Below are 26,729 nucleotides of genomic sequence, written 5' to 3' on the forward strand. Positions count from 1 at the left end.
CGGGCACTGGGGCTCTCCTACTCCCTTATGCCCCATCACCCTGACTTTGTGACTATGCAGACTACGCCACTGCCAAAGTGGCCACCATCTTGTCCCCTGCTCTCCACAGTGTCTTTCAACTCATCCAAATGACACTTGACCCTTTCACTAGCCAACAGGAAAAGGCGTCTCCTGGTTCTAAAACTGCACACTCTCTGGCCACACCCTCCAGATCCTCTTTTGCATCAGCTGATCTGAGCAATTTCCGGTTCCTTGATCTGACAGTTCTGACCAACCCTCCCTCAGATGTGAGAGGGTTTCCTGGCTCTTCACTAATTGACATGCAGAGTTCACTGTCCAGTTCTAGGTTAACGACTCTAGGTACGTACTTCACTGGGTACAAATACAAACCCTCACCTTGGATGATGCCCCTGGAGGAGGTCTTCCACAGTGCCCCTCCTACACAAGACCTTTCTGTTCCTATTCAGTCATGCAGTGAATTCCACACGTGTTCATTTTACAAACCGTCTCAATCCTTACTTTAGTTTTTGTGACTGTTTGTGGCCAAAAACCTCAGAAGGTGGTTGCTTTTGTAAACCCAACAACCTCATTTTGGGCAGAAATGTACATTCCCTGACACACAGCACTGCAGTCACTGATAAATTCTTGCTGAAATAATGACTAATAAATAAGTATGCTCAACTTCACACACTGGATGTGTTGCTGAAAAATTCTACATGACCAAATCCAAGCTTTAAATGCAGCAAGAAAACAGGACTTTGAAAGAAAACTTGAGAAGAAAACCAGCAAATGTTGTGCCCCGAATGTATATTTAAAATGCTACGCTACATAGACTGAATGTTACAAAGAAATAGAGGTTCCAGTGCTCAAAAATATGAAGTAAACTAGTTGGTAATGAGAAACACACTCAAACAGAAGAACAACTCACCAATTAAGCAAAATTCATATATAATTTACAAAAGGAAGAGAAATAACTGATTTACTGTTTTTGTAAAGAGAAAAAACTAATTTATTGTTTTTTAAAAAAATTGCTGGCATTCAAGATGTGTCCTAGGTTTCAAAGGGAAAAGAAAAGCAAAGCAAAAAGAAAAAAAAAAGAAAAGAAAGAAGAAAAGGGGCATCTGGGTGGCTCAGTCTGTTAAGCATCCGAATTCGGCTCGAGTCATGATCTCATGGTTCGGGAGTTTAAGCCCTGAGTCGGGGTCTCTGCTGTCAGTACAGAGCCCATTTGGGATTCTCTGTCTCCCTCTCTCTCTGCCCCTCCCTGGCTCTCACGAGTACTCTATCTCCCTCTCAAGCAATAAATAAACATTAAAAAAAAAAAAAAAAAAGAAAGAAAGAAAAGAAGGGAGAAAAGAGAAGGTTGAGAATAACCAAAGTGAGGTACCTCTAATGGAGCCTATGAACATCTTTAAATTTTTGTATAAGACTCAAGAGGCTTTAATATCACTTCATATTTCCACAGAACTACAGCTCTATAATAGCTTTCAAAACAATACTTGCAAATGACAAGAACCTTGCTGTTATGAAGGACTTACCTCATAACTACAGTAACTCATTCCCATTCCAAGTCCCTAGAGGTAACCTGATGCCTTAATGGGTAGTGGTGCAAATCATCCTCTCCTCAATAGAAAGGGCATTACTGCTTCTCCACTCCGCCTACACACAAACCCCAACTGAGATGTAGTTGATAGAAAACCATCACATCAGAATTCTGTCTTAATGTAATAGCAGGAACTGAAAAAAAAAAAAAAGAGACTAAGCACAGTGATCATCTTCCTGGAAAAGGCAGACCTTAAATTTCAATTTAAAGAAGAGAGGAATGTGAACTTGAAGAGGAGAGAATAGAGTTCTGTGGCCATTTGTGATAGCTTAACGAAAGCTTGGAGGAGAGGAAGGAAAAACAGACTGTAAGAAGCAAGGGAAAGACTTTTGGCTGGAATGCCAGGTACAGACTTGGGCAAAGCCAATCAGAGGAAGGAGCATGTTAGTTACTCAAGGTCCTTGAAGACTATGGTTCATAATGGACATTTCCATAGCTATTTTACATGGTTAATTCTGTAAAGAAATTTCTTTTATCTTGTAGGTTGAAAACAACAACAAAAAGTTTCCTTATATGTTGTGCACAACAGGGTCACCAGTATAATACTTCTTTTTAGTCATGAAGCATTTTGGCTTTATCTTGGGCCCACTATGGTGCCCAATTGATGAGTTTTGACTAAGATGAATGAATGTCTGGTACCAGGTTGTTATGAGATGAATTGCCGCCCCCCCCCCCCCCCCCCACAAAAGATAACACTGGAGTTCTAACCCACAGTATCTTAGAACATGATCTTATTTGGAGATAGGGTCTTTACAGAGATAATCAAGTTAGGATGAGGTTACTAAGGTGGGCCCTAATCCAATGACTAGATCCTCACAGAAAGGGAAAATCCGGGCATAGAGACAGACACATAGGCAGGAGCATGTCATGTAAAGATTGGGGTTAAGAGAGAGGCCTGGAACAGATTCTTCCCTCGCACCTCCAGAGGGAGCATGGCTCTGCCAACACCTTGATCTTGGACTTCTCTTTCAGGCCTGTGAGAATAAATTTCTGTTGTTTAAGAACTCAGTTTATAAAATGTTGTTACAGCAGCCCTAGCAAACTAATTACACAAGTGCAACAGTAGTTTTGCTTGGACCAGGTTGTTCTGATAATAATTAGTAAAATACAAATTTAGCCAAAAATTATTTTTAAAGAAAAAAATTAACATGTTACTCCCTGGATGCTATTTCTATTTTACCATGGCTCTTGTCTCATCACTTCAGAATTACGGCCAAGCCTTAGCGATTCAAAATACAAAAAATGACTAAGGAAGTATTGATGACACAGATACATGAAGGATGCCTACCCAAACAGAATCAAATAAAATACTTAGTCAAGACTGAGCCTTTAATCTAAAACCTTCTGGTCAAAGCTATGAATCAGACCTACATTCACTTGGTTTCCTTCTTTGTCTAACCTGTTTTGATGGTGCAAATAAGTATCATTATTATCTGGTTTGAGTTTCATTTTCTTCCAATTCCTTCTGTGTACCTTTTGGTAAAAGAGCCAACAAAGGATTCTATAGATGAGGGGTCTGCAAACTACTGTCCACAGGCCAAATCCCATCTGCCACTTGCTGGAACACAGCCATGTCCATTTGTGTATGCATTATCTACGGCTGCTTTTGAGCTGCAAAGGCAGTGCTGAGTACCTGTAAGAGAGACCTTATGGACTGCAAAGACTAAAATATTTACTATCAGGCTCTTCACAGAAAAACATCTGCTGAGCCTAGCTACCCACAGTGCTATGAAATGTATGAGCAACTCCTATGTAAACCTTTCCTGACTGTTTACCTTGATTGTCAACAATCCCAATTCCACTAATATTTTCCATTCCTAATCCACACATTGAGCTAGAGAACGATGAAAAGAAGATCCCCTTTGAACTTGAAATAGCATCTTTTTTGCTTGAATTTGTCTTAATGTTCTCTAGTTTTCCACATCCCTTTTAAAGAATTAAAACCAAATTTGGCAAGGAATTGATGCCAGGAAAGTGGAAGATATACTTTCTTTCCTTCTCTACTCTGCCTTAGTACCCCAGAAAGCAGCTCAATATGGTCAGTTAAAGGGTAGAAGAAATCTAAGGTGACAATCAACACAATGACAAAATTGATCAGCCAACTCAGAATCTTATTTCTACCATGGAATCAAATCAAACGTACCCAGAAATCAAACAGTCTAGATTCAGGTCATCTGGAACATGACAGCTGTAGGTTAAACATGTTGTTACTATGAACTTCTCAAATACCTGCCCTTCATATGGCATTAATTCCCACCTTATACACTTATTTATATACCTGCCCCAGAGCCCCTATTGGACTGTAAAGTTGAGAATAGGACCGTTTATGTATTATTTTCAAGGCCTAACATAGCGGTTGGTCCATAATGGACTCTAAAAAATTAAATGAATAATGATCCAGGCTGGATTTGTCTGAAAAGATCCCAAACTGCACTGTCAGGATATAGGGGTTCTAGTCCTGGTTTTGTCATAAATAAGCGGTGTGATATTGAAACATTCTGACCTTTAAAATAAGGACTTGGAAAAGCTGGTGTCTTAAGATTCTTTTAGCACTAATAGTCTACGTTTGTTTTTGTTTTTTTGTGGTACACGTGACATAACAGACATCATTTCATATCACTTCATCCAAAACACTAGTATCATCACATCACTGGATTCATTGAGGGTTAATTTTCATGCTGTGGACACAGAAAGAATCGATGATGGTCTCCGACAGACACCTGCCCACAAGGCAACTGAGAACCTTAAAATACATAAAAAGAGAAATGTTCCACGTGAACTACTGTGACTGAAATATCTTAATTATAAAAAAGGGGAATAAATTGGTCGTTCACATTTTTCAAGAACACAGAGAAGCATGTCCTGGAGGGGCCTTCCGCACAGCGGGGTTGTAAAGTCTTCACTGTGGTTTCTTCTATACAGGAACTTAACCTAGAAACCACAGAGCAAATTCTGCATGCTGTAATAAGTCAGGCAGGAAGGGGCTAAAAATATGTAAATTTGTCTACCCACAGCCAATTATACCAAAAAAAAAAAAAAAAGAAAAGAAAGAAAGAAACGATAAAACAAATTTAGAGGGCAAGGGAGGGCATTAATAATTAGAATGTGTGGGTTTTCTAGATCACTGATATTTTAAACTAGATTGATTTCCCAAGTCAGTAATCATGATTTCATAAATGCTTCAAGAAGCAATAAAATAGGTGGAAAAATGAACCCTAAGAGACAAGAAATTAAAAACAAAAGAGATGATAGCTGGTAGATTCCAGTTTATTTTGTCCGAATGTAATGTGAAGCATACCATCCCTAAAAGCCCACTTATTCAGAAAATGATTTTTAAAAACCTCATATGAAAACACAGTTATAAGGATGTGCCACACTTGGAACAGCCAAGACTTTTAAGGTAAGGTGGTGGAGAACTAAGAATCAGAAGACTGAGACTTTTCAAGCTGTGAGACATTGGACAAATCACTCACTGTCTCTGGGTTTTAATTTCCTTGTGGGTCAGTTAAAGAGGTTGCACTAGACAGCATCTAAGATCCTTCCAACTCCAAATGCAAAAGGCTCCTTAAATAAATGTCTCCTAAACATTCCCACAGAATATAGGTAGTAACTATTCTAGGACAAGTAGTTCCAAGATCAAGTAATTCTAGGAAATGATGAAATACACAAAGCTGGACAAATGTCTTTATTGCAGGACTTCTCAGAGACTTTTTTATGCTAATTTATACCGTTACTCTCCCAGACAATACCGTATAGTATGTAGTGTTTCCCAAGTTTCTTTGAACACTGAATATTTTAATTCTTGGAACACTTTCAACATTTAATAGAATCCGAGCATCTCAGTGAACACAATTTGGGGAAAGCAGCTTTAAACAATACACTTCATGAATTTAAAATCAGACGCTGAAAGAAGCAAAATGGTCACATAATAGTTTAGGGCATCCATTTCAGAAACCGTAATATCACTACAGTGTCGACATGTCACAAAGCACTTTATCTTACATTAACTCATTGACCCTTCACTCTAGAAGTCAGGGATGGAGAGAAGAATCATTTCCATTTTACCAATGAGCACTCAGTTTCACTTCTAGATCTTTCTCATCACAAAGTATTTTCTGCTAATGAACAGAATGATCCATCTTCCACCACTATTATCATTCCAGGCTTTCCTTGACCCATCTTCCAACGTCCTCTTGTGTAAACGGACTTGTTAGGTGACACTCTAAGGAAAGAGAGAAGCAGACAGAGCCCCTGTGCCAAGTACTGTGCTAAGAACTGTCACATACATGATTCACCTAATCATCTCAATAACATTAACTATTACATCTAGTTTTGCCTCTGAGGAAAGTAAGACCAAGAAAGTTTAAGCAATGTGTTCACAGGGAGCCTGGGTGGCTCAGTCAGTTGAGCATCCGACTTTGGCTCAGGTCATTATCTTGCGGTCTGTGAGTTCGAGCCCTGTGTCGGGCTCTGTGCTGACAGCTCAGAGCCTGCAGCCTGCTTCAGATTCTGTGTCTCCTTCTCTTTCTCTGCCCCTCTCCTGCTCATGCTCTCTCTGTCTCTCAAAAATAAATAAAAATGTTAAAAAAAAAACATTAAAAAGAATTAAAAAAAAAAAAGAAATGTGTTCTCTATAACTGTGAACTAATAAATGATAAAGATCCACACCCATATCCACTTTTTTTCTGTAAAAGCAATACATGAGATCCTTCCCGCTGATGGAATGGAGAGAGAAGCCCTGGAAGCTGGGTAAGGATCCAGGCTATATATCCATTCTCTCAGGGATTTGGAGTGAACAACTGAAACTGTCCAGGTTCTGTGAAATGAGGACAAGAGGAAATATCTCACAGAGGTGTTGTAGAATAGAGAGGATGAAATGTAAAAGTACTCAGCCATAGGCCCAGTGCACAGAGAGTGCCCAATAAATTTAGCCCCTTCCCTTCAGAACTCACATGCTTTGTGAGGAGAAATAATTAGATAGTTCAGATGCTAAGACACTAAATAGAGCGAAAGGCAGAGAAAGACATATAGGTGTATCTGGAATGGTGTGTAAAGGCTCCTGGAGGAGAGGTCTTAACAAAGCGGTGATGGTGAGAAAGATAGCACTGACAGAGCCAGAAATCCACCTGACTTTCTACTCTGAAGTGAAAAAGAATCTAAGTTTGGCCCCAAGAAGGAAGGAAGGAAGGAAGGAAGGAAGGAAGGAAGGAAGGAAGGAAGGAAGGAAGGAAGGAAGGAAGGAAGGAAAAGGAAAGGAAGAAGGGAAGCCGGCTGGGGAGTTGGTCCAAGAAGTGATGGAGTTGGGATCCACACCCATTTCCACCTTTTTTTCTTCAAAAGCAACTCAGATTTTCTGAAACAGTTTGACAGTGTATTTTAAAACTTAAGCTGGACTTGTGGTTCAGTTAAAAAAAAAATCAGTATTTTATTTTGGTTTGTGGTTCATGGTTCATTGAAGTCTGTTTGAAATATGATTTGATTTACACAAATATTATAACAGTAGAGATACGGAGGTATAAACTATACAAGAGCCACATCTGTATAATTATAACCACCTGAGCATTTACTGCCTGCCAGACACATTATCTCATTTAATCCTCCCAGCAGCCCTACAAGGTAACATCCTGAAACTGCTCCACCTTCAAGATCTTGACCCCAGAACGTCCTCTCAAATTTCTCCTTCCTTCACTCCAAAGGACTTGTCTTTTTATCTTATTACAACCTGCATGCCCTTCCCTGTTCCCAAAGTTTATTATGTCCTTTCATTTCACCTGTCTCTTTAACCTCCATAACAGTGCTCTCAATTTTTGTACAGATTCACCTTAGCAACGCCAAACGCTCTTTACCCAGATTCTTTCCCCCCATTTATTGCTGGAAAAGGGTCAAAATATCTTGCCAACTCAGACTATTGAACTCCCAGAGGCCCTCACTACAGCTCAGTCATCTTTTTACTTGATTTGAATACTCACCAAATTCCCAAAAGTAATTATTCCAAATCTTCTGTCATACTCTTTAAGCCTAGAATTACAATCCCTCCCCCACCATCTCTTTTTCAATCTTAACAGATGACCTACCCTCTTTACTGAAATGTAAGCTTTTTAAGGGACTGAGTTTCACTGTTCTTCCTACTTCTCCTTGACATCCCTAGCATTCCCAACCTCCTCCTTCCAGTTATCATTGACCTGAAACTCACTCAGATCCCTTTCCTTTAAGACTAACCTTGCGTCAATCTTTCTTAAAGATCTATTTCCACCTATTCCCTCTGTTTTCTATTATCTTGCTCTACCCTACATCCATAGTCAGATACTAAGATAACCCTCCCTCAAGGCTGTCTGAAGGGACTCTTTCCTTTGGACACCTAATTTCTCTAAAGACATACCCTCCTCCCTTATTCACTCCTTAAACCCTCTGGAATGTGCTTTCTACAACCCTCACACCGGCCTTCCCTTCCCTGCCCCACCACACACATACTACTCTATTGAAACTTCTGTTTCAAAGGCTTTCAAAGACCTCCCAATAGATTATTTCCAAGAGCCTTTTACTCAGCCTCTGTCTTCCCTGACCTCCAGGAAACCTGTTAACAGAGCTGACCATCTTTTCTTGAAGCTTTGTTCTTCTTGGGCTTTTGTGACACTCTGGATTCCCCCAACATTTCCCGCTACAGAATCTTTGTTTCCCCAGGTCTATCCAGACTCCTCTGGACATACTGTTTCCCCGGAGTGCTTTAACCTATACGCAGTGCTCCACCTCTGAAGTTTCAGGAGGTTCTGAGTATTGTGTCCACAGCTCCAGTTCTACCTGGGGAGGGTAATATGTGACAGGGTGATGGGCAAACCGAGCTCACTGGCTTTCCTCAGAAATTTTTAGTGTGGTAGGATGAACATCCTAACCCCTGAAGCACCCTATCCGCCCATCTTCCGTACTTCTGTTGAAGTGGTTGAAGTGAGAGATCTTTTAACAAAATGAATGTACTTGCCACGCTATAGATGGTATTGATGACTCCACAGCATAGATGACATGTACCATCAAGGAAAAGATTTGCTGTATAAATGCTGCACTTCAGAGAATGTGGGGGTCTAGTCAAACATGAAAATCCATGCACCCATGTGACACAGCCTCTATACCGACTTTAGGGCAATCCCAGGGGGAGAGTAGTAAAAAAAAAAAAAAAAAGTTTACAACCATCTCCTTGATGCAAAGTGTGTTCGTACAGTGGTTCACACTGTGGGCGCTACTAGCCCTTGAGGCTGGACGATTCTTCCTTAATGAGACTGACTTGCACACGCAAGGGCCTTTTGCATCCCTGGTGTCTGAGCATTGGAATTTAGCACACCCCTCCCAGTACTTATTTTAACACATAAAAAAAAATGTAGAAAATCTCTGTATCAGAATGGTGGGGTTCTTCCTTACCACTGAGACCAGAGCAAGCAAGGCTGCAGTGACTTTTCATTTTCCTAATCATCTAAAACTAGAAACCTAGGATCTTTTACTAAGCAACCTCCCATCCAGTCACCAGCTATTCTCGTCAATTTTCGTGTGTGCAGTATCTTAAATCCATCCCATCTAATACATCCACACTGCCACTACTCCCTTTTACAACTTTATTTCAACCAGGGCCCCACCTGCTAAACTCAGGCTCTCCCATCCAGCCATTCTAGCAAACTAGACCCTATCCCCCTTTGCCCTCCAACTTGTACCCTGCAGTCTGGCCATCCTGAATTGCTCACTCTTCCCCTAATAAAGCCCATGCTTTCCATCTTCCATCTTTGCTGTAATGTTCCTTCCATCTGAAATGTCACCGTCCGTGATGTAACCAAGGATCCCATCTCCTGAGTTAGAAATTTGGCATCATCTTTAAGTTCTTCTTCTCCTTCCACATGTGGTCATAAAATCTTTTGGAGGACACAGATCCCTTTGGCAAGCTGATGAAAGCTGGGAACCTCTCCCCAGGTTTTACATTTTACATACAATTTTAGGGGCTTTATGTTCTCAAATGTCTATAAAATTTGGTTGTTCCTCTTGTCTACAATCTAACTGCCTTCTTCTGGGTCCTCACTATCTCCCATCTATTTTAACAGCTAGCTGACTGGTTTCCCTGCACAGCCTCTCCCCTGATGCAGTGTATCCCCTGTATGCCACCAGCTTACTCCCTACAGAATGATGTCTGTTCCCAAAACCACTTAAGTTAGGTTACATACTCAATAATTATTTAACTCTATGTTTTGGAGTCTGTTAAACTTCCAGTTAAACTAAAGAACATATCCACTCCCTTGGAATTGGTCTGACGCATCTGACCTATAAAACTGAGAACACACAGAGAGAAAGTAAAGACAATGTCATTTCTAGAATCTTTCACTAGGTAGGATTGGTTTGATCACAAATGGTCTTCCAAAATGGCCATTTGGGGGCAGCTGTCCGAAGGGGGAGAGACAGAGAGCTTGTCTTCGAACACAGCTGAAGGAAATTCTACGTGATGAGAATGACATGAAGAAAACAACGTGATGTAATAATATGAGATAATACAAAACACAAAGCTACATATTTGCGCTCGGCCTGCATACACAGCACCGAAACAATGAGACTTGAGCAGATGTTGTAAAGTGACCTACCAACTAGCACGGTAAGAACCAGACAAGGCAATACTGCTTTCCTTCTCTCTCTCAGCTCCCACCTCTTCCTTCCTCCCTCAGGCTCCCTCCTCCTCTCACTCTGGAGCCTCGCAGCCTCTACACGGTGCACATCTAAAACTCCCCTGATATACTGAAAATCCCCCTGGGTTACACAGTAACAACAGCTTCTAAAGTGCTGACATTATCTGAACAGTGTATTTCTTACTGAAACCTCATGTTCCATTATAAATTAAAGACGACTGTAAAGAAGCCACACCTCCCACTCCACTGCCCTTTCAAAAAGCTAAAACTAAAAAGGAAGTATGTGATGAAGATAGTCATGAGCATTCATAATAAAATAAATCCAAAGGATTCTGACATAAGTAGTAGAACAGTCTCGTTTTTCACATTTTACGTAGAAGTTAAATGTGGGGGAATCTGCCCCCAAAGCAGCTCTGTTTAAGTGCAACTATAAGTCAAATGAAAACAGAGACAATAATGGTCAATTCCTCAATATTTAGGATAGCTATTTTCTGGAAAAATAATCTAGGATAAGAAATTTCATATATATACCTACATTTTCCCCTTACTGACTCATGTAGATAAACTGGTGTAGACAAATGTTTTTAAAACATCAGAACATACAAAGCGTATTTTAAGTGTGTTTAAAATAGGAAAATATTGGGGTGCCTGAGTGGCTCAGTCAGTTAAGCATCTAACTCTTGACTTCAGCTCAGGTCATGATCTCATGGTTTGTGGGTTTTGAGTCCCACATCGGGCTCTGCACTGATAGTGAAGAGCCTTCTTGGGATTCTCTATCTCTTCTCTGCCTCTCTCTTTCAAAATATATAAACTTAAAAACAAAAAGAAAGGAGTCAGTTAAAAAAATAAAATAGTTGGGCCCCTGGCTGGCTCAGTCGGTTAAGCATCCGACTTTGGCTCAGGTCATGATCTCGCACCTCGTGAGTTCAAGTCCCGCGTCGGGGTCTGTGCTGACAGCTCAGAGCCTGGAGCCTGCTTCAGATTCTGTGTGTGTCTCTCCCTCTGCCCCTTCCCTGCTCTCTCTCTCCAAAATAAACATTTAAAAAATTACAAATAAAAAAATAAAAATAAATGAAACAGGAAAATACTAAGTTCATAAATATAAAAAAACTATCCATCAGTAAAAGTGATTTCCAAAAAGATGCTATTAATAATTTTCAGTAAAAATAAGAATAGAAATTCATAAAAAATAGGAAAGGACCACATCTCAAGGCTCAGGCACAGAAACAAATGCCTATATGCTACTTGCTGAAATTCTCAATGACATCAATTTCTTGGATGTTCACAAGTTTTAGACATTAAAAATAATACAATTTTCTAAGTGTTTTTCATTTACTTTTTTCTTGACAACCAAAGAATTATATATTTATTGTGGGAAGCAAGAAGGACTGGAAGGTTGAAAAAAATGTAAACAATTTCTCAAAATAAGTCACTAGCGATTCTGCCTACCAACAGGAAAATATTTGTTAATATTTTGGCAATTTCCCTCCAGTCCTTTTTTTAAAATTCATTTTTGAGACTGTAGCGTATGTACAATTAACAAATATGAATATAATCTTATACTATAATGTTTATACTACAGTGTTTTGAAATTCTATATGTTTAAATAAATAAGGTGGAACCAAAACATCATTCTATTTATTAGGGTACTACTCTGTATCACATCAAGTTTTTCTGTCCCTGATGCCATTTAATAAGTGTTAAATAACAATAGCTATATTGATGCTAAGTGAAATAAGTCAGCAAGAGAAAGACAAATATCATATGATTTCACTCATGTGGAATTTAAGATACAAAACAGATGAACATAAGGGAAAGGAAGCAAAAATAATATAAAAACAGAGAGGGAGACAAACCATAAGACTCTTAAATACAGAGAACTAAAGGTTGCAAGAGGGAAGTGGGGGATGGGCTAAATGGGTGATGGGCATTCAGGAAGACACTTGGGATGAGCACTGGGTGTTATATGTAAGTGATGAATCACTGAATTCTACTTCTGAAATTATTATTTCACTATATGTTAACTAACTTGGGTTTAAATTTAAAAAATAAGCAAGCTTAAAACAAAAACAATAGCTATATTGATTCATTACCTGAACACAGAATTTAGTTTGCTCCATTTAATTTTTCACCTTGTCTTTACTCCAGAAAAAGCTTGCTTTCTTGCTCATGGTATGTCTATCCTATTTCAAAATTTACTAAGCTTTTAGAATGTGTTAAGCAAAGCATTCTCTACAGATGCGAGTTTAAAAACAAACACCCACCAAACACCTACAGATGTCCGAGGACAAAAAAAAAAAAAAAATGTTTATTTTTCTGAGTAATGCAGAGATGGCGTCTTTGAAAACCAAATATACAAACAAGACAAAGGAAAGAATTCAGGAAATCATCATGCATATACTAATAATCAAATCTGTTCTCAAATTAAAAGGTAGCAATTCTCACTGATAAAAGTGATCAATGCTTTTTTTTCCTTCTCCAATCATATATTTGCATAAATAAAGACATGAAGATTGAAGGCTTTCCTTCCCCAAAGAGAAGGTAAACTCTGCTAATAAGAGCACAATACAGAAATAGTTGTTTTAAAATATGGTGGAATGCACTTTTCTACTTTTGTGGTTCATTCCTTCCTTCTTTCCTTCCTCTCTTTCTTTTTCTTTCCTTCCAGTGGTTAAAGAATCTCATCTTCAAGCTCCAGGTCCTTACCATTTTGGAGGCTGTCCCCACTTTCTAAACATAGTCCATTCTTAGAGGCTGTGTCAAGGTCTCCTAGATCACACAGAGCCTCTCAGGACCACCCGCTGTTGCTTGCTCTGTGGGGACATTAATAATAATAGCACCTCCCAGAAGGATTGACAGCAACAACCCTGTGGAATGGGCACTACTCTCTCCTTAACAGAAACAGAGACATAGACAGGTTAAGGGGAAAGCATTCAAGTGGGAGAGCCAGCACATAAGCCAGGGTCTTTCAATTAGGCTGAGCAACAGTTAAAGAAGTTACAATGGGAAATCTGCCTTATCATCAGGGTTCAAAGTATAGGCTACGAGGCAAAATTTTAGTGGAAAAAGTAGGAATAATAGGGCTTATCATTATGATTTTTTATATTTATACGATTTATATGATATTTTACGAATTTTAGTTGTAAGAAGTCCAGGAGACAGGGTTGCTGGACTGAGCGAATAAAAATACACAATACTACACAATATTTGGGACATGCGTATACTAAGAAATTATTCATGGTTTACCTGAAATTCAAATTTAACTTGGCATCCTATATGTTATCTGACAACCCTAGAGTAAAGGCCTTTATGAAACAAACAAAAAAACACAAATAAATTACAGAGCTACACTTCCCAAAGCTGAAATCTGGGACGCTCTGTGTGCCACATGTCTTTGAGAGGCCAAGTAAAGGGAAGTGTAGTGGGGCTACAGCTGGGCTTCCTTCTCCTTCTCCTGGTGGCAGACACAGCCTTGATGGCAGAGAACTAGCTTTCACCAACCAGGCCACTTAAATTCACTGCCTCCAAATTCCTGACCCTTCTCTACTTTCTATGGATGTTGTGAAGATTAAATATAGTTCAGGTTGGGAGGGAATATCATCTATATATCTTTAAATACTTATTTTTGGTGGAGTGCTTTGGAAACATCTTCTCAGAAACGTGGGAAAGACAGACTCCCCCACCATCCCCCCACGCACACACACCACCAAGAAAGGGCTTGAAAAGTATTGCCAATAGATGGGAAGCCCAGTTGACATCAGTCTCTAAAGGGAAGAATGAACGAAAACAAGAGATGTGTTCAAAACCCGAAGTGAACTACAGAAAATGTAGCGAGCTGCCAAAAGGGATGCCCAGCAGAAAAAGTGGGTGATCACAGATGGAGAATTCTGTACTTTTCAAATGGCTATGGATACATGTTTAAAACACAGTTCCTTGATTCATAAATTCTACTGAATCACCAAGACGCTGAGATAGCTTAAAAAAAAAAAAATGTAGGACCTTACTTATGCACGCCAATTTAATTTTCTGCTACCTTCCCCTAAACTGCCAATCTCTATGGCCTGAGTATGTTTACCTTCTTCTCAAAGCAACAAACTGGGAGTAGCTGAGTGTTCATTTGAATATTTCTTTTTTTTTTTTAAGTATTTCTATGCACAACTTTAATCTTCAAACTTAACAAAACCCAATCTACTACACATCGATTGCTGTGAACAGAAAGTGCTTGAAGAGGATTAATCAACAGCTTTGTATGTCATCCTCCAACAAGGCCAAACACTGAATCACTGTTGGATTCTTCACGTGCAGCTACACCCAGTTAATCTTCAAGAAAGCAGCAAACTATGTAAATCTACTTAAACTGGGGAGATAAGTACTTCACTCATCAAAAGTTAGCAACACTTAACAAGTACAGCTATTTGCTGGCAATATCATTTGTAAAGAAAAAGACACACACACAAATTCTTGTGTTCACCCCTCTACCTCAAAGGCCCCAATGCAAATCACTAGGGCATACAGCAAGAAAGGAATTGCTACCTGCCAGTTTGTAAAAGCCAAATTACAGGACATAACTGAGTCAACTACCCCGAGAAGGCAGTTCTAAAGTGGAAGTCACAAAACATGGAGAGAGGAGTGGCTAATAAAAGAATTCAAAGAAAAATCGAAATATTCATTTTCTCTATTTCAAGGCTGTAGCATAAAGCATTTTCTTTTTTTGAAACACAATAAAATAGGTTCACAGCTACAGAGGTCCTGATAAATGTTTTTTGTTTAGACTGTGGGGGCACTTTCATACAGACTGGATATGCTTAAGAAATACTGTGTATCTGAAAGTCATAGGCAACAATAACAGGATGTACACACTTCTCCACCGAGACTTGAATAAACCATCTTTGTCCACATACTGCCTACTGGGTTATCACTTCACTCAAAGCCTCTCACTTTGACCTGAGCCAAGCAGGTGTACTTCTAATGCGATCCTAGGCCTGCGATGCAGGAAAATCCTGTTTATCCGAGATGATGACAGACATCAGTGCTTTTTGATGCCCTCGATATACTACATGGGGCAGGAGGGAGATGAGCACTGAACTAAAACTGCCTGACTCCTATACATGTCAAATACAAACTTTTTAAAGACATTGTACAGTCTCCACTGAAACAATACTTTGACACAAATGCTGCTTTCAAATATCACGAACCCATCATCCATATCATCCATTCACCTCATTCTTTGCTTCCAACCTCACAACCTCCACCCTTTCCCTTCAAAAAAAAAAAAAAAAAAAAAAAAGAGGCAGGAGGAATCCCTAAACTGAACTTTGGAGATGAGAAAGGCAATAGGCAGTGATGCAGATGAGCTCCGTGTGAGTTTCTATTGACACGTGCACATAAGCAGGCAGTTGTAGTGTGGTGGTTTTAAGAGCTTGACTGCCAGGGTCTATCTAAATCCTGCCTTTGGGTTGTACAGACTGGACAAGTTACTTAAGCTATGCCTCAGTTTTCTTAACTGCAAAGGAGATATTATTACCTACCTCATAGGACTGTCAAGATGACTAAAATTAGTTAATCCACCTAAAGCACTTAACACATTGGCCAGCAGGCAGTGAGGTGCTCAGTGATGGTTAGCTACTACTAACATATATGGAAAAAAATGATTTTCATATCATTTTCCAAAGGTGACTTTTAGGTATTCCTCATATTCATTTTTTTCTTTAGGCAAATTATTTGAAATCAGCTATATTTCTAGATTAAAATCAAACCACATTAGACACCTAAAGTTTACCTATTCTTTCATCAGAATGAACAAATTAATATGAACTGAAAGGTGCAAGCTTAACATCGCAAAATCTTACAAAAAGCATTAATTGCACTTCTCGTTTAGACGAAGCCAGGATGAGATCACAAAGTCACTCATGGTAACCAGGTCCCCACGCTGGAAGTGTGCTTTCCCAGTGAATGGCTAAATACTAACAAAAGAAACCTTTGACTCAAATACCACTGGTACCCGGGGTCTTGTGTCTGTATAATGCCTACACATTCATTTCTTTCTTTGCCTATAGAAAAAAGAAAGTCTGTTTGTTTTTCTGATTCAGTCAGCCCTTTTAGTCTCTGAATCTAAGGAGAGCCCAGTGAAAAGAAGAGCATCTTATCAGCGTGCTCCAGACCAGCAGGCTGTCCCCCTCTACACACAAAACCTCCAGCCCCTCACAGCAAAAGGGCCTCGCCCTCAGAGCCTTTTCCCCATTTCAGAGCTAACACCCCGCCGGGTTTTGACAATAAATAAATGAATACACAAGGCCTTTACATAATTAGCCATCTTTTCAGGTAGAGAGGGGTGGGGGGGGGAGGGTTCAGGAGAAGAATATTTATTGTGAATTGGCATCATGGGTGAAGCTGATGTAAGTGTGCTAGATCCCAGTACATTTATTTTAAATGAGGCCACACGAAATGAGTTTAGAGATGCCTGGTTTTGAATCTAGACAATTTTAGCATTATACTTCAGACAAGTCAGAAATGCACTTTTTTTTTTCATGAAAAAAAAAAGAGAGAGAGAGAGCTTTTCTTAAACCAGGTAAAAGTTACATTGACTTGGGCAACCAGGGCATTCAGACAAGGGTGTGTTTACTGCCTTTTCAAGGGAAAGCTAACAAGTAAAAGAACCAAAGACTGGAAAACAATACTTTGTGACACCATAACTGTTTGATCAAATTAGCCCTACTTTGACATGTACTTATGCTAAGACATACCCCCCCATCAAATGACTTTGAGAACAAAAAGGACTAAATATAATCAATAATCCTGTGAATGTCTTTAGGAAAGCCACCAGGCATCACCAGGCATCTGTCATGATCTTAACAGAGCCACGGTCTGGATGGAAGGATAGAGTTCACTTGTATCATTATTGGGATAATAACTTAATTGATTTGTCTCCGTAGCTAAGGATGTAGACAAGAGATTTATTATGGAAGAAAAATATCTGCAATCGTGTTTTTGTTTTCTCAACAAGCCTCTTGCCACTGACCTCTAAATCAGTTTAACCTTTTCTAAACAGACCTGCACATTTTTTACATAATTTAAAGCTAGGTTTTGTTATTGCTGCTGCTGAAAGGCTCTGTGAGATTTATCACAACATGGCTTCAGTAACCTTCTTTTAAAAACAAAGATGAAAAACAAAACAAAAGGCCAAAACTATAAGCTCCCAGCTCCACTCCTATTTCCCGGCAGGGGATTTCGATCTAACCACTAAAGTGCCTTTGGAGTTCAATCTGTTAAAAAATGTATGAAACGGTATTAAAATAGGAAAAGGCATGTGTATGACTCAGGCTTATCCAAGTATCTCTGCAACTAGGATGTCACAGGATTTCCCTGTGCTTCTGAAAACTGAAAACCTTGAGAAAGTGACAGAAGTTCCTGTTTCGTCTTTTTTTTTTTTTTAATATATATCGGGGGGGGGGGACGCGCGAGCGCGCGCGCACACACACACACACACACACACACACACACACACACTGGTCTTCCGGGTTTGCTATGAATCAGGCAGGTTCTTTCAGGTTCCGAGTGAAGACTGTTGCAAACCAATGTTACCACTTATTATCGTACTCTTCTACACACAAAGGTTTCAGGGGGGAAAAAAAAACCAAACTTGTTGCAGAGCTGGGAGAAGCCCCTGGCCCCGCGCTCTCCGCTCCGGCTGCCTCACCGCCCCTTCCCCTTCCTCCTCGTCCCACCCGGCCCGGCGGAGACGAGGGCATCTCCCCTGCTAAGGTCACCGGCCCGAGCCGTCCCCGCGGGCCGCCTCCTTCGGAAACAAGGTCACCGCCCAGTCCGGTCCCTCCGAGGAGGAGAGCGGTGTCCGGCCGAGCGCTGGCGCCCTTTGTAAAGCCGGGCGGCCGGCCTCGGCGCGGCATCCCGGCCGCCGCCTCACCTGCTTGCGATAGGGCGTCCTGCAGTTGCTGCTGCCCCCGGGGTTGCCGCTGCTGCTGGGGAAGATCATCGCGGCGGGCGCGGGCGGCGGGCGCGGGCGGCGGGCGCGGGGCAGCCTCGCCGCGAGGGGGAGGGCGCAGGAGGGGCCGGCCGGGGCCGCGGCCGCTCTGGGAACTCCCTCTCGCCGCGCGGCGGCGGCCGGCGGGGGCTGCAGCTCGGGGCTGACTTCTCCTCCGCCCTCAACCTCCGGACTCGCCTAAAAGTGCGGCGCGACGGCGGCGGCGGCGAGCGAGACTCGGGCAGCTCCGGCGGCCGCCGCCCTGCGTGCCATGGACGGGAGTTCGCGCGCGGAGCTGGCGGCGCCGCGGACTCTCCCGGCGGCAGCGGAGGAGCAGCGCCGCCGCGTCCCCACCTACCGCGGCCTCAACCACCGCCCCGAGAGCGCGCCGGCCGGGGGCGGGGAGGCGGCCGCGCACCGCCTCGCGCCGCGCCCAGGCCCACCCGCGCCTCCCCGCCCGCCCTCTGGGCGCGGCGCCCGCAGCCCCGCCGGCCGATCGGCCCCCGCACGCTCCCTCCCGCGCTTGGGGCCGGGGCCGGGGCCGGGCGGCCAGGGGAGCCGCCGGCGCCCCCGCTCCGGTGCAATGGTTGGGTCTGGCTCCCCGCGTGCCGCACATTCCTTGGAGTAGCCACCCCCCTCCTCTTTTCTTTTTTTCCCCTCGGCTCTTTGCCTAAGCACCAGAGGCAGCTTTGCACCCCTGCTCGAAGCCCCTTTTAAGGGTATGGCTTCGGAGAGCACAATGACACCTGGGTAGGAACTGAACCAGTCCCGGGTCTCTCTTTTCTTTCATCCTTCCAAACTACCACCCACCCCCGCCCCCGCCATCTCTCCAAAGGGTGCGGGCGGTCCCTCGTACTTCAACAAACCAGCCTTCCACCAAACCTCTGCAAATCCGCGCTTCCCCAATTCACAACGCTAAAATTTTAGCACGGGAAAACAGGTCTACACTCCCAACCCTGTTAACGCAAATACGCACGGTAAAGTTCTGCCAGAGTTTACAAGCTTACCTTCAAGATGACAATATCAAATAGTAAAAATCACTTAAGGCCAATGGTTTGGTAAGCCTTCCTTTAAACTGGAATAGTGTAATCCTTCTATACGTTAATTACTAGATGCCACACAAACGTGCTCTGAGAGGGCACAGAAACTGTAAAAGAGGGACGGGGGGGGGTAGTTTCCTTTGTTTCCCTGTTGAAATTATCTAACTCGTCTAAAGATGCCCCTTTTCTTGATCACTTTCGCTTTGGTGTATCAAGCCTAGAACCTGTGCATTGCAGAAGGCTTCTACAGCAAGTCCTACAGGCAGAGCCCGCAGGCTCTGGACAGGCCACTGAAGTAGGCTTGCCATCTGTCACGATGGCCGGTTCAGCTGTATCACAGGGTAGTATCAGGGTGGTATTACAAAGTTCTTCCTGGCCGCTGATCTAACGCCTTGGAAGGGGCCATCTGCCATGAAAATGAAAAATCCTAACTCCTCCAAGAAGTGAAGGCACTCAACTTCTGGCTGCCATAAGGAAAACAAAGTGAGTCTACTAGCAAAGCTGTGGCTCCTGAGCCCCACATTGTGTGTAGAGATACTACATTAAATAAATAAACTTAAAAAATAAAAAAAAAAAACTGAGGCCAAAGGTTTTTCAGCAGCAAAGAACTGAAAGTATCTATCTTCAATAACCTGCTGGTGGCTTAGCTACCTCCGTACTCCAAGATGCTCCCAATGCTCTCCAGCAGAAGTGATGACTCGCAAGTTTAACCCAATTTAAAACAACCATATACACAAAATACACATACACGTAGTCCCTAATTCTTTTCACTAAAAACAAAAAGCAGCAGCAGCAAAGGACCTTATTCTAGACACAGTACTAGGTACACCATAGACAAGTAAGAACTTGCTAGATAAAATTCACAGAAACATATCTGTCCTTTTAAAGTGCTTTAAAAAAACAGCACAACTAACATTCAATTGCGTGTTAATATATATGCTAGAACTATTTCCTCCTACTCCATAGATTTATAATTGTCTCAGCCGCTGCTCTGCCGTCACCTGTAACTAGGACACTTTACTGCAAGTTATTAACCACAGGTATAAAATACAAGGTTTTAGGTAGAACTGTTCAGGTTATAGGTACCTTTTCCTGAGAACTTAATGCCCAGGACCCCAGCAGTTGAGGCAGGATATCTATGGAAAAAATTCCATGTACAACCTCAGTTGTCATGATTGGTCTCTTAGGAAACCACAATCTAAACCACAAAGAACAGCATAGATTAATTTTTCTATGGCTCTGCTCTAAGGTATTTTTGATGTTGTGCTCTTCTAGAATGCTAAGACTTGATTTGAAACCCTGCAGTAGTTTTACAGGGATAAGGCAAAATTTCAAGTGATAACAAACTTTAAATTAGAACACTAAAATATACTTAGAATATTTTATACTAAGTAATTAAAGAATACATTAGTATTCTTAATAAATATAAATAACATTAAAAGGACTCTATTTCTAAGAATAAAAAGGATATCTAAATATCAAAAATATATAGCATCTTATCATGATGAATGGCATACAAGGAGAGACCATTTTTTAAAACGGTGTCTACCAGCCAGGGTTCAAAAGTTTCAGACTTAGGTAGGTACTCTTAACTAAGCAAGGCATTATAAAGAAAGGAGAAGATAGCCCCAAAGACTATAAAATGTAATGAAGTGATGCTTAAAGCCCAAATGATTCCAATGTAAAAGAAATAACAGATATATGAAACCATGTGTATACACATAATCAGTTATAGATATTTACAAGTGCTTAGTTGTAAATGATTACAGGGATAGATCCTAGTGAGCTTCATCTGGAAAAGTTTATTGACCTTTGAAACAAATATGTTTTAAGACAGACAAATCAAGGAAACATTCCAGAGAAACTGCAAGTTATCATGGGAAGAACATTGGAATCTGTCCTGTAAATGCTCATTCTCCTGAAAGGGAAACTGAGACTTTGCTACAACACCCTCCACCTCCAGCTCAGCTGGTGGGTAAAGTTATGAGAATCTGACCCAGGAGCAGCCAATCCAGAGACAGGCCAGTGACCTATGACATGGCTTGGATTGAAAAAAAGGAGCAGAGCCAATCAGATTCTCACCCTTGGGAGTTTGATTCAGAAAACTCCAAGGGCTGAACTAGTGAGGAAAGGGGCAGAAACTGCAACAGCGCCAGGGGGTAGAATTGAGGCGACAAAAAGCCAAAGCCATATGTAAGCCAAGGTTATGAAGCAGCAGAAACTATGAGTAAACAGGAAGCTGACTGGCAGCAAGCAGAGTAAAGCAGATGCCAGGAGCGGGTGAGCACTTGGCCGTGAGATGATGAAGGGAGCAGCAGTCCCTGGAGCTGCTGTGGCTTCCAATAGCCAGCCCCTCCGTGTGTATACTTTAACCCCACCCCCCTTCCTCAGATGGCTTAAGTGAATCTGTATTTCACAATCCAAGGAAGAAAATTTAAACAGCCAGACAGATCTGGCTTCCCATTTCAGCTTCCCACTTACGAGCCACATGGCTTGGGACAAGTTAGTTAACCTCTCTGAGTCCCAGACTCCGAACAGATTGTCTTAAGTATATATACATTATACCAACAAAAAGGCCAAACTCAATAAATGCCTGTTGTTCTTATTGTTTTTCTAGGTTTTATAGTGGTGGTTTGTAGATTTAAGTGGGTGTACTGTATAAATAACTGATGCTTAGCAAGTCTGGCTGACCATCAAAGAGCCGGAGCAAGGGTATATAGCTGGAAAGGACAACAAGTAAAAAGAGCTTTCTTATGACTGTGTATACCACAGACTTCACTTTTAGAGGTTAAAAAAAAAAGTGTGGCAAAGGTCTGTTTCAATAGCCGAGGTGCCCTGAAGCTTTTCTCCTACATTTGTTTTTGTCCCATTTCCTTTAAAGAAGTTATATATTGGACCAGAACGATTTCTGTATGCATGGGGAGACTGTGAGCCAGCATCAGGGATCACACTCTGTAAGGCAGGAGTCTGCAAATGAGGACAATAAGGATGGAGTCATCCATCAGTAGAGGCAGAAGCCTGCAATCTCATGGAAGACATAGGGCCTGTGACTTCCAAGCATTTATATAACTAGAATTTGAGAATCTGAATTTAGGAGACATTTGTCCTAAGAAACAATCTGAAAATGTGACTTTCATTTATAAAGCTCTGACAACAACCCTATTAAGTGGGAAGGGTGACTAGGCTCCATTTACAGATGACAGGGGAAAAAGAGTGGGACTGACTGTCCTACCCACAGCTAGTAAGCAGCAAGCAAGTGTTAAAATCTAGATCTGGCTAGGGTTAAAAGACTTCATCCTGTGCTCCTTTAACTCTATAATGCTGTATCTCCACAAAGCCTTATAAGTAATGTTCCAGTTCCCAGGTGAGTACTTGTAACCCCTACAGCACCCGAATTGCTCTACACTAATAATGCAAGGCATTAAGTGGTAAGTACCAGCCAAGTGGTCTAGACAAGTATGTGCTATGGGAGTCCGCCAGAGAGAAAGATCAATACAGGATACATAACATGGGTGTGGGAAGCTCAGATGTATAAATGTTTTGTTTGAGGGACATTTAGAAAGAAGCACTATGCAGACGGTCTGAAAAACAGAACTTGAGACAGACAGCTTGTATGAGAGAGGATGCAGATTTGGGGCAATCGCTGCTGAAATCATTGCTAATCGATGAACTCCCGGGAGCAGATGACAAACGATCAAAAGGCTAGGGAACCCCCTCATTCCAACACGCACATTACTGAGCCCCACAGCAGAGAGGAACCTTTGAATGAAATTACTACAAAGAAAGTATAGTGAAGAAGCTAAGCTTTGCAAGAAATAAAAAAATGGGGACAGAGATGTCCAATGAGGTAAGAAAGAACACCTCTATCAACAAAAGAATAGATTTATAATAGATTCTATCCCTATATCACTGCTTAAAGCACTTCAGGCACCTTTTTTTATTTGGATCACATTAAAAACAGAAAGGAATTGAGGGAAAATTCACCCAACATTATTTCAAATTACAATCTTTAATGAATAAAATATAACCACATGGTATTGGTTAGCATAAGCAGTTCACACTAAAAAATTATTTACATTTGAGAGTCTCTAGGTTTAAAAGCTCACAAAGCCTCTGGCTCCCAGCAAAAGAGAAAAAAAAAAAAAAAAAGAAAGAAAAAATATGAGGTCAGCAGATTCTTTAAATTTCTTTTCTTTCCTGGTACAAAATGGAGTTGATAAAGTACCCAATTTCTAAAGTAGCTGCAATATTTTCTATAATTTACTATTTTGCTTTTTAAAAACCTATGATTCTTATTCTAGATTTAAAGCCTCCCTAGACATACATAAAATCATATGTATATAAAAATGAAACCACTCTAATAAAATAAAACTATAGCTCTACAGCTATAATCCTAGAAGGTATACAGAACAACATAAACATAGCCTGATGAGTCTGACCACAAGCAATAACCTGACGATCCTTAAATCTGTTCTGGGGAACAAAACAGAACAGTCCTTGCCCTACTACTGCTTCTCTGCATGGGCTAATAAATAATAGCTGTCATTTATTGAGTGACTACTATATTCCAGGCACTCTCTCAGCATGTCCTCTGCCCTATCTCTCTGTAACACACACGCAAACACACACACACACACACACACACACACACACACACACACACACACAGAATCATGAAGAAAGAATGATTATCCCACTTTACTGAAGAAAAAACGGAAGTACTGAAGCTTAGAGGTTTAAGTAACTTGCCCAAGGCCACAGATCCAATACGTAATGGAACTGAGGTTTGAACTCAGGTTTCTTTGACTCCAAAGTCCTCTGCCTCCAGCAATACTAATGATGGTTATTAGCTAAGGATCAAGTGCAAACCCCATACGGAAAAACTTAAGAGCCCACACCTCAGCGTATATTGAGGCTTCCGCAATTACCATCTATGTGACCTTGTGCAAGTCACTTAAAAAAAGCTATGGAAAAGCATAAGAGACTCTTTTTTTTTTAAATTTTTTTTTTTAACGTGTATTTATTTTTGGGACAGAGAGAGACAGAGCACGAACGGGGGAGGGGCAGAGAGAGAGGGAGACACAGAATCAGAAGCAGGCTCCAGGCTCTGAGCCATCAGCCCAGAGCCCGACGCGGGGCTCGAACTCATGGACCGCGAGATCGTGACCTGAGCCGAAGTCGGAGGCTTAACCGACTGAGCCACCCAGGCGCCCCCATAAGAGACTCTTAAAAACTGAGAACAAACTGAGGGTTGATGGGGGGGTAGGAGGGAGGGGAGGGTGGGTGATGGGTATTGAGGAGGGCACCTTTTGGGATGAGCACTCGGTGTTGTATGGAAACCAATTTGACAATAAATTTCATATATTGAAAATAAATTTAAAAAATAAAAAAAATAAAAAAGGCTATGGAGGGGCGCCTGGGTGGGCTCAGTCAGTTAAGTGTCTGACTCCTTATTTCGGCTCAGGTCATGATATCTGGGTTTGTGACTTCAAGCCCCGAGACCCGTGTTGGGCTCTGTGCTGACAGTGCAGAGCCCACGGGGAATTCTCTCTCTCTTCTTCTCTCTCTGCCCTCCCCTGCACGTGCACGCTTTCTCTCTCTCAACATAAATAAATAAACTTTAAAAAAAGGCTATGGAATAATGTTGAGTTTTCATTCAGTTAAATATGTAGGCAAGCTTTTCAGTATTAGAATATACAGTAAATGGTACAGATACATACTCTGACGTAAACTAGCTCCTAAACCTCTTTTAACTGATGATTACTGGGGCACCTGGGTGGCTCAGTCGGTTAAGTGGCCGACTTCAGCTCAGGTCATGATCTCGTGGTCTGTGGGTTCGAACCCCACATCGGGCTCTGTGCTGACAGCTCAGAGCCTGGAGCCTGCTTCAGATTCTGTGTCTCCCTCTCTCTCTGCCCCTCACCCCCAGTCTCTCTCTCAAAAACAAACATTAAAAAAATCAAACTGATGGTTACTAAGATGTAACTCCTCTCTTGAACCAGTTTTATTTTCTGGGATAGTTGGTAGGATGGAGTTGGAAGAGATACAGGAAGAACTATCTTCCAGAAGCTAGGACGGTATTTAGGTGGAAGGTACTTCCGGAAACCTGCACTGGAACTGAAAACAAACTTTCCCTTGAAAAGTAGTGGGAGACAATATTAGTGATTAGTTTCATTGTGGGATTCATAGATGCTTCTAGGTCAACTAAAATCCTCATCACCATTTAGGACCTTCCTCTCTATGGAGAAACATCCTGCAAATCTGAAGCAAATCGTACATTAAAAAACTTTTGGATATAATCTGTTCATAAATTAGTTACTGCCTTGCTCTTATAGAATAGTTTAAAAATTCAAAGCTTACTCATATTTCAGGAATAATGGTTCTCTGTGAGTTAGATTTCTTTCCAAAGTTTTTCTATAAAAATAGGTATATGGGTGGGGGGGGGGTGCGCCTAGGTGGCTCAGTTGGTTAAGCATCTGACTTTGCCTCAGGTTATGATATCACGGTTTGTGAGCTGGGAGTCCCGCATTGGGCTGCCCCTCTCTCTCTGCCCCTCCCCCATGTGCACACGTGCTCTCTCTCTCTTTCAAAAATAAACATTTAAAAGTTTCTTTAAAAAAAAACAGGTATATGGGTTCTTATTCTTTTCAAAAAAAATACAATCTGGGACAGGGGAAGGTTATACAAATTAAAAATTAAGGATTTTTGTTTTATTTTGTACTACATTGAATTTGCATCAAATTCTATAACTAAATAAAGGAGAGTCAACTATTTGGAAAACCAGGACAAAGAGCTCTGTTCATTTACTGTGGATTACTGTTTTCCTAAATTACCTGGATGGATGCCTCAATCCTCTATATTCTTGCACTGTGGAAATGTAGAAATGGGGCTATTATTCTCCATTCTATAGCAAGCCTATAAGAAAACAAGTGTTTGTTTTCACAATACTTCAATTCAATGAACTGTCCATGAATTATAGTAAAACATACAAATTATGAAGGATATTAGATGATCTCTGAAGTTACAGTTTTCCTAAAGAGATGTAAGTTAACATAATCATTTACTGTATGTCAGCAAACTATGGTCAAGGCAAAGCGCTGAGGTGAGGAAGGGAGAAGCTTCTGTGCTGTGGAAACAGCAATCACATCCACCTCTTGCTACTTGGGAAGAGACAGAAAGGACTTAGGGTATCAACAGAATTTGTAGAAGTAGGGCCAAAAAAAATCTCTAAAATAATGAAAAACAAAGTTTGAACCTGGAATGACCATATCCTTTCCATAAGTAAAAATCAACTGTTGAAATGACAACGTGGAGAGTACAGAGTGAACAACTGTACATGGGACAAACAAAATCCTTATGTAAGCTCAGATTCACAAAAGGTTACCCTAAGACTTCCCCAAGTGTCTGGGGGACATAACCAATGTTCATCCAAAACCTGGGATCCATAGCACAAAAGA

The 26,729-nt window shown here is 41.3% G+C and overlaps 1 protein-coding gene across 12 annotated transcripts in view; it reads right to left on the reverse strand.

The window, feature by feature from the left end:
* RBMS1 (RNA binding motif single stranded interacting protein 1) overlaps positions 1–26,729 on the reverse strand; it is a 220,265-nt gene that overhangs the window by 113,582 nt on the left and 79,954 nt on the right. For 2 of the 12 annotated variants that reach the window (XM_023259388.2, XM_023259386.2), the window contains exon 1: positions 18,176–18,536. The exons of 8 other annotated variants lie outside the window; for them this stretch is intronic. In XM_023259388.2, coding sequence (XP_023115156.1) covers positions 18,176–18,244 — 69 coding nt within the window. In that variant the 5' untranslated portion in view covers positions 18,245–18,536. Of the gene's footprint in view, positions 1–1,538; positions 1,685–18,175; positions 18,537–26,105; positions 26,188–26,729 lie in introns of those variants that run through there. 2 more of the 12 variants (XM_019838159.3, XM_019838158.3) reach the window with 2 other exon arrangements.

The sequence above is a fragment of the Felis catus genome, chromosome C1 (assembly GCF_018350175.1).
Source record: "Felis catus isolate Fca126 chromosome C1, F.catus_Fca126_mat1.0, whole genome shotgun sequence".
In the NCBI taxonomy this organism is placed as follows: domain Eukaryota; kingdom Metazoa; phylum Chordata; class Mammalia; order Carnivora; family Felidae; genus Felis; species Felis catus.